Source organism: Arctopsyche grandis, unplaced genomic scaffold, assembly GCF_051622035.1.
Source record: "Arctopsyche grandis isolate Sample6627 unplaced genomic scaffold, ASM5162203v2 HiC_scaffold_587, whole genome shotgun sequence".
Classification (NCBI taxonomy): Eukaryota; Metazoa; Arthropoda; class Insecta; order Trichoptera; family Hydropsychidae; genus Arctopsyche; species Arctopsyche grandis.
The window spans coordinates 84-9605 of NW_027518573.1; the positions used below are offsets into that span (position 1 = coordinate 84).

Sequence of the window (9522 nt, forward strand, 5' to 3'; positions counted from 1 at the left end):
ACCCGTAATGTCAATAAATATTTTAAGTAGTAACAAGTTTAATTGGTTTGAAGGGTGATTTTAATTTAATTATCAGTTTAAGCACTCCATCATATCATTTGTTGAAATAGTATTTATTAATGTCTAATGGGTCTTAAGATAACAACATCATTAAAAGAAATCACCCGGCTATAAAAATCATAGTTTATTTATCACTAATCAGAGTTTAAATTAAAGCTACAAATAACTTAATTCCCTTATATTTATTAAAACATTTCTTTAAATTAAAAATTATTTATTAAATGGGGAAATAATACTAAGCAAGCTAATGACAAAACACTAAAAATTACTTTTTTCCCAGTTGTGTTTCTGTTTCCTCAACAATATCTCCTGCATAACCACTAAGTCTATCAATATCTTTTATATCCTTTTTCTGATATTTCAACATTTCGCTCTGATTTCTAGCACCGGCATTTACCTTTTTCAAGGTATCAAGAATAACGGTTAGTTCATTGTTAGTTGCGTTTTGTCCTGGAACCATTTCCGTAAAAGTAGAATTTTCAACCGAAATAGGAGAGGATTCAATGCAACCAGGCTCTAGAATCATATTGCTGAAATCTTCATCTTTTCTATTTTGTATTGCTTCAAGATCTTTTTCTAATTTCGTATTTCGGTTCCACCATCTCTTAAAAGTATTTATGACATTTCCAAAACTAGGAAGCAACTTAGATTCTTGTTTAATTGTAAATTGCATTTCAGATGCTGCTTTTGAATTCTGTAGAATTTTTATGGCGGTGTTTTTTGTTTGTTTAATAACTTCACCTTGCTTTTTAAGTTCACAAATTGTCGATTCTTGAATTAGCAGAGCTTTATCAAGTTGCATACGTGCTTGTTTCACTATTGCAAGACTTTCACTTTCAATTTTTGTGGCTTCTTCAACTTCTGTTTCTTTTACAAATTCTTCTTGTATTTGAATTGTTTTTTTTCCTGTCATAGGGGGGATGTCAAAATAAATAAAATAATATCTGCTACTACTTAAAATATTTATTGACATTCGAGGTATTAATCTTGACAGATTATAACAATATCATATTTGCAAAAACTTTTGAACTTTAAAAAAACAAATAAAGATGGGCATTAATTTAAAAAGTGTTAATTTAACCATATATGAATGAAACTGGTGAATATGTTAGAAAACGAAGTAATATGTGATTACTGATACGTTTGGTCAAAATAGGCTAAAATAGCTAAAATTTATATGTTAGAAAACGAAGTAATATGTGATTACTGATACGGTTGGTCAAAATAGGCTAAAATAGCTAAAATTTATATGTTAGAAAACGAAGTAATATGTGATTACTGATATGTTTGGTCAAAATAGGCTAAAATAGCTAAAATTTATATGTTAGAAAACGAAGTAATATGTGATTACTGATATGTTTGGTCAAAATAGGCTAAAATAGCTAAAATTTATATGTTAGAAAACGAAGTAATATGTGATTACTGATACGTTTGGTAAAATAGGCTAAAATAGCTAAAATTTATATGTTAGAAAACGAAGTAATATGTGATGACTGATACGTTTGGTCAAAATAGGCTAAAATTTATGTTTTTCTGAAGACACATTAGACATTAAGGGTTATTTATAGGTGAAGATTGTTACTAATTAAAATAATGATTGACATTAGGGGTGTTAATCTTGCCTGATTATAACAAAGATATATAATATACTTAAATAAATACACATTTTAACCCCCAAACTCTTACTTTTATTTAATACTATTTCGGCATTTTATATTTATAAGCACAATTCTATATTTTATTTTCAAAAGGTTTAAAAATGTCTTTTAAATAAAATTTAATTTTTGTAAGCTTTTGGTTATTTTTAAAAAAGCATTTCCTTTTTTATCCATATGTTTGAATTTGAAACTAACTCCCTAACAAGTTTAAAAAAACTAAAAACTGATGACTACGACATTCAGTTAGGTTTAGCAATGTCTAATTCAATTACAAAAGTTCCTGGATGGCAGATTTTATCTCCACAAGATATTCATCTAGAAATACAAAAAAAAGTCAAAGAATATCTAAAAACTAAATTATAAAACAAAAAGTTTTTTAAATTGCAAATCTTTTATGCATCAAACCAATAAAATTTTAAACCAAAAAATGTTTATCTTGCTTACTTTTTTCGTAAATAAAATTTCATTAACATTAATCAATGCCATTTATTAGGATAAGAAATAAATTTTACTTATTAAAAGTTGGATATATATATTTTTACTTAAATAAATACACATGTTTACCTCAAACTCTTACTTTAAATATTATATTTATACTTAAGTTTTCCTGTAATGAAGTAAAAAGCCCATTAGAGATGCCCTTAATTGTGTAAGTATTATTAAATTTTTAGTCTTAAATGGCACTAGTTTAGAAACCCCATTTAAAAAAAGATCATAAAACATGTGATGTTAATTTTAAAAAATCTTTTTACGAAGAAATATTGATCACATACAGAATTGGGTAACAGAGCTCAAGTATCTTTTAAAAAAGACTAAATGTTACAAGGAGACTATTAATGAAGATGTTTACAAAGAAAACAATTATAAATTGTTTAAATCGTGATTTTGAGCAAGATTTTGAAATGTTTTCAAGCCCACTTCAAATGCTTTACAATATTTGTAGAAACCAACCCGTGTAATCTTAAATGCATAAGAAATATACATTTGGCATCCTTTTAATAGAATTTTAATTATGTCCTACTATTTGTTAATTTTTGTTGGATTATAGCTGTTTAATCTCTTACTTTTTAATAAATACCTTTGTTTTTGATTATCTTCTTGTTAATTAGTAAAAATCAAAACAAATAATTTTTTAAAAAGCACAATGACATTTATTAATTATCTATCTTTCATATATAAAAACAAGCTAGTTTAATAATTACAAAAAAAAACACAAGCGCAACATCTGAATAAAGACATATGGTTGTAGAAGTTTACAAAAACTCTTGTTTTACATATCATTTTTTTTTAATTTGCACATTTGATGCTATCAAATCTTTTTGATCAATTTTGTCAAAAATGTTATAATTGTTGTGTAAACCTTTAAAACACTAATTGTCTACAAGTATTAAATACTTTAATAATTAAGAGCTTACGCCATCTTTGATGCCACTAAATAATATAAAAGCAACTTCTGCTTTCATCATTTAATATTTTGCGGTAACATTTTTAGAGCGTAAGTTTAAAGTGCATCTTTAGAGATTTTAATTTGTTTTTTACCTTTTTAGCAAATTTAAAAATCAATGTTTGCTTTAAAAAATTAATTTTTTTTAGCCATAAGGATGGAAATTAAAAACCAACTCTTATTCCAAGATGTTAAAACCAAAAGTAAATTTATGGAATATATAAAGCTTTTACCTAGTCTTGCTTGGGTTATTATTGGGTTTTGCATTATGTATTTTATAATTATTAATTTACAAGAATGTAAATTTTATCAGAAAATAGAAGTATACTGGGCGGATAAAAGAGTTAAATTGCAAATATTTGCGACAATGATATTTTTAAGTATTTGGATTGTATTGATAGGAGTTTATGTTTTTTTAAATGGAAAAGATCTTACGTTTTCTGATATTTTTAACAGAGGCACACTTAAAATTATGTCAAAAATAGCGTTTAATGTATTTTTAACTTTAATATCAGTCTGTGGTCCTTTATTATTGACTAAAATATCTTCAACTCGAATTACTATAGTTTTGTTTATAATTTTTTTTTTAATTCTGATATATGCTTTTTTTCTATACCCTGCAAATAATTCTCTATTGAGTTTCATAGGTAAAATGGCAATACTTGCTCCCATTTTGTTGTTAGCATTGGAATATTTTCCTGAAATCAAAATTGCTGTTGAAAAAATTAGAAAGGCAACAGAAGATTTGTTAAAAGATATTGGCTCTAAAATCTATTTATTTGTAGGGGGATCTGTTTTGTTATTACTTCAACTTTTTTGTATTTCAAGTATAATTCAAAAAACAGAACCTAATATTTTCATTTATATCATTCTAATTTTCATTTTTGACTGGTCTTATAATCTAATAACTGGGTTTGTACATACTTGTATTGTATATAATATTTATAGCTACAACTACGAGAATAAAAATAAAAATAATGAAAATTCAACAGTTGATGTACCCCCGACCCCCTTCTATCTACTTTTTATAGAAGTTTGTTTAGGAGCCATAAAACCAACATGCTTACATTTAATTACTTTTTTGTATTATGTATTACCATCTTTCGGATTCTTAAAAGGTGATAACGGTATTTTAAAGTTTTTCAAAAATCTAACCCTGGGATTTTCTTCTTATTTCGAAATTTTGAACTCAGAGCTTGATAAAGATCTTGAATCTCTTGGAATTAGAAAAAGTAATGAAAAAAATAAATACAAAGAGATAAAATTTGAAAAACACAGAAACTGTATAATGTCTGTTATATATTATTTTAGGCGTTGGGTTTTTAGAATTCCTCTTGTTTTAATTGCACTTTCATTAATCGACTTAGATTCTAAAAGTTATATAGTAGAATATAACATTTGTAAACCAATTCAAAAACCTTTAATTTTTCTTAAAAACGCATTAGAACACCCCACTTCTTCATCTTTTTCATTTATTTTGTCTATTACTTTAGTAATATTTCTACTGTTATCAATAGAATCTTCATATATTGCAAATGAGCCATTTTTTTAAAACAAGAAACTTTGACAAAAGCAACCACTAAAATTAAGGATGCTTTAAAAATTATTTGTCAGAGCTTAAAAGAGGTTATTGTAAAAATTTCTGAAAGCGACGCCTAAAAATAGGAGAAAAGTTGGCAGATCAGATCTGCACAATAATTGCTTTATGTTTAATTAAATGCAATTATCTTTAAAAAAGGTGTAAAAAACAATATTTATGTTGAAATAGTATTAATTAAATAACCCTCAATGTCTAATAGGCCTTAAGATAACAACAATTTATATTATGTACTGGTATAATTGGTAACATAAATGCTAATATCTGATTAATTTACTAAAAATTCCTATAAAATCCCTCTATTATATAAGTCGAGATAATCATATGTTGAGTGCTTATGAAATATTATTAGCTTAGCAAACTATAATCCAACCATATATTTAAAAAAATTTATTTACAAACTGTAAGACATAAGATGCACATTTGCAAAATGAACACAATCGATCATATTCTAAACCGTTTACAATATCTAAAAAACTATAATTGTAAAGCACTTATTTTCGAAATAGTATAAAATAATTGACCTTATGTGTCTAATAATTCTACAGATAACAACACTTAATCTTGAAATATTATAAAATAATTTACCTTATGTGTCTAATAATTCTACAGATAAAAACACTTAATCTAAAAATAGTATAAAATAAATGAACTTATATGTCTAATAAGTCTACAGATAACATCACTTATTGTTATAAGTCGAAAATAATCACAACAGGGGTATTTATTAAAAAGCTAAAATACAACATTTATATGCCGCTAGTTCTTAAAGCTCTTGATTAAATTTATACTTTTTTTAAAAAAATATATAAAAGGGGGTTTAAATATTTTTTGGATGATTCAACCGTTTCTAAATATTTTTCAACCATTATAAAACCCCATCTTCATGTTCAGTATTTTCAATACAAAAATCAGAAATTTACTGATCTGTATAATTAACAGCTTTGTAATTTAAACAAAATGAAACCCTTCTGTATTTAAAATACTCAAATCTAAATAATACAATAATTTATCATAACTTTCAAATGCAGGGATTAGTAACATTTTATTACAAACGCTTGCTTTGAATGGCTCATTAAAGTATTTTGTTTTATCAAAAAGAAAAATTTCTTCTTCTTCAAATCTCGGTAAACAACCAGATCCTGAAATAAATAATAGAAACTTCGACAAAAAATGTTGGTCTTTTTTTTCCAATGCTTTCCAAAACCAACAGATTTCTTAGTTTCTATATTACACCTGGCATATTTTACCATTCGTTTTAATTTTTCTATGTAAATTGGCTCAAAATGATAAAAAATGAACGGAAAATCAAATACTGTAAATTTCGTCATGTCCCCAATTACAACTTTAAACCCAAATCTAATATAATCGTATTGGTTCTTTTTTATTTCAAAAAATCTTGTATAAATTATTTCGTTTCTGTCTTCTTCATCTAGCATATTCAGGCTTTTTTGAAGTTCTACATCTTGAATATGTTTGATTGTAAAATTTCTATTTAAAAAATTTTCATAAAAAATAAATGAAAAATTAACATTTATAGTTTCCCCGAGTATAAGAAGAGAAGCTATTGCTACACCAAGTAAAACAAAGAAAACACCTTCTTCAAGTGAATAATCCGTTACAAAATCTTCTAAAATATTAAATTTTTCCGTATTACTTTGATAATCAAAAAAGAATGGAGGACAGCTTGAATCTGGGTTTACATCAAATATATTATCAATGCAAGTTATTCTTTTGTCTTTTATAAGTAAATTAAATAAAAGATAAAAGTATTCTTTTTTTAAAGCACCATGATCTTCTCCAATTTCATCTTTAAAACAAATTATAAGATCTTGAATATTTGATGTTTTTAAAAAAGATAAAAGTTGTATTTTTGAGGTTTTAAGAAGATCGGAGCGGTCAATTTTTATTGATACGGGTACCAATGATTGCACATAATTATTATTTTCAGCATAACAAGATCTAATTTTTGCTTTAACGGTGTCTTGTCTTATAGATGGGCTACAGGAAATTACAAATTTGTTAAGATGATCAACATACATTTTAATATCCTCTTTATAAATACAGGTAAAAGAAGGGAAATTTTTTGATAAATTAAATTGTAGATTAAAATTACTCTCAAATGTTTCTTGGTTTATAAAATACTTCATATTTTTGTAATTTCCAAAATTTTGAATATCGGCATCTAGAGCAGTCCAAGGATTTTCAACAAACCCCAATTTAATCCTTATTTCAATTTTATTAAGTTTAAACAATAATTCATGCTTGTTAACATCAATTTTTTGCGTAACTTTTTCTTTATCGACTATCACTGTGAATAAATCATCCTTTTGAAACTTTAAAATTAAAAACAAAGAGCTTTTAGAACCTTGAAATGAGATTTTTGTCTTTCCGAGCTCTAAGTGTATGGTTTTATCATATAAAATTGAAAAAATACTAAAATTTTTTACATTTATTTCTTGAATGGTCGCAAACATTCTCTGGGGGTTGAAATTATCTGGGATTATAGTAAATAAGATATTTAAATTTAAATATAGGAGTCTAATTTTTTATAAAAAATTTGTAATTAGAGTTAACAATAAGAGGATAATTAAACATCTATATTTAACAAAAAAAATCCAGAACAGACATGCAATCAATAGCTCATAAAACCCCCTTGTGGGCAAATAAAATGTCACAGAATATGCGACGGGCTCCTAGTGGGTTAATAGAAGTGCTGTAGTTCGTTGCAAATCACAATAGTAAATTTCCAGGAATTATTAAATAAAAGTGAAATCTAGTATCCAGTTTTAAGCAACATATAAGACAGTATGGTACTGTCTCTAATTATAACGCCAGCTCAAGGTCAATGGGACACTTAGTCCTAAGGCTAGCCGACTGTCGGCAGAGGGATTAAGCTGGCATAAGGGCCGTGGGGGGTTTACGCAGCAATGCGGTTCCCCGACCGGGTTACAGAGAAACACACGAAGAAAACTAACAAGTATTAACAACTACAGCTTAAATAAATCCAACATTTTTTTTAAGCAACATATAACATAATTACCAGAATAACAATAAAAATAATGGGCCTTTTCTACAAAAATTTTATTTTGCAACTTTACTTATATAATCTTGTTTTATATATTCACAAACTTATCACTAAAAATGTTTTGAATTAAATAGGTTAATTCCAAATAATTAGCACTTCGACTTAAAAGCATGCTCATATCTAATTAACTCCTTTCAAAATCAAAAATATCGTTGTTTTAACTCTTTAGAAACAATTCTATTTTTTTTTGTTTCTTTTATATATCATTAATGGCGCACATCGATCAAATCCACTTCTTCCGCCTCTCTTTTAACCAAACCCGTGTGCTTTCTTTGAGAAAATCAAATATAATATATATAAAAAGTATTTTTCCAGAGTTTTTTAACAATATGAAAATAATTTGCCAAAATTAGTAAGTAAAAAGCTACCATTTCTTTGTTTTAATATTTTTTGGTCAAATTTTCTAGTTTACTTAAAAAACTTGGCTTTTAGAAGGGCATGGAAGAGTATGAAAGTCTTGAAATAAAAAGTTTACCAATTCAAAGACAATTTATATCAACCACTGGTATCACAAAACTTGAATCGTCGTGTTTTAATTTACTTCCTGAATATACTCTGTCTCAAATACTCACGCCACAAACTAAAGCTCTAGTAACATATAAAGCATTATTTACAGAAAAATATATACAGGCACTTATATGGAATATACCTATAGTTAATATCTCATATCTTTATGATCCATCACCATCTATAAAAAAATATGAGCTTAAGCCATTTCAGGGAGCTGTATTTTCATCTAGTGAAGTTTCAGAAGAAATTTTTATTAATTTTTTAAGCCAAAATGGTGCAGTTTATGAACCAAATGTCTCCATTTTTATTGATTTTTTAATTAGTGACAATGAAGATTCAGAAAAATCAAAATTTTGTATTAAATATGAAATTCCAATTATTAAAACATCGCAAGTTTTTTCAAATAATTTTAATTTGTTCAAGAAAAAAATAAAATATGATGCAAAGAAACTTAAGGCCACTGCACTTTTTTTTGAAAAAACCTTTTATATTGATCCCAAGCTGCCTAAACGACTTTTTAATAAAATTAGGCGTGCTATTGTAGAAAACGAAGGGATTAGAACAAGTTCTGTTGGGGATTATACTAATTTTATTATAACACAAGATCATAAACAATTTATTGAGAATCGTTCTAAATTAATACACTATCAATATATCTTTGATTGTGTTGAAAGTAAAGCTATTTTACATACCGAATTTTACAAATTTCATTTTACCATGGAAAAACAAGTTTTATTAAATGCAATAGCAGTAGTAGATAAAACGGTCCCTTGTACTACAGAATACGTAAATAAATTAAAAGCTTTAGGATCAATTGTTAAAAGTAAGCTAGATGCAAGAGTAACACATTATATAACTCTAAATCACAATACAAATGGGATTATGGTTTTTCATAAAAACTTTAACAGACACACACCAATATCTAACGAAAAATTGAGTGATGATGGATTTCCGTTTAAAATTGTAACCCCTGAATGGGTGGATCAATGCTTATTTAGCCTTAAACTATTAAACGAGACAAGATATTCACCCAGTAGGCCAATTCTAAGTCTTAAAAAACGAAATAGCATTAGAAAAGAGCAAGAAATAAAATTTCAATTTACTGGGCTACCTTATTTTTTCAGAAACGAGGCAATTAAAAAATTTGATTCTTTTGGAATCAAAT

The 9522-nt window shown here is 26.4% G+C and overlaps 1 protein-coding gene across 1 annotated transcript; it reads right to left on the bottom strand.

The window, feature by feature from the left end:
- Positions 1-325: 325 nt before the first annotated feature.
- On the bottom strand, positions 326-973 carry LOC143922166 (uncharacterized). Its single transcript, XM_077445392.1, has one exon. The coding sequence runs from the start codon at positions 971-973 to the stop codon at positions 326-328; it is 648 nt and encodes a 215-aa protein (XP_077301518.1).
- Positions 974-9522: the final 8549 nt, after the last annotated feature.

What these genes read in the sequence shown, in the direction of transcription:
- LOC143922166 (XM_077445392.1), bottom strand. Translation starts at nt 973, where the DNA reads ATGACAGGAAAAAAAACAATTCAAATACAAGAAGAATTTGTAAAAGAA.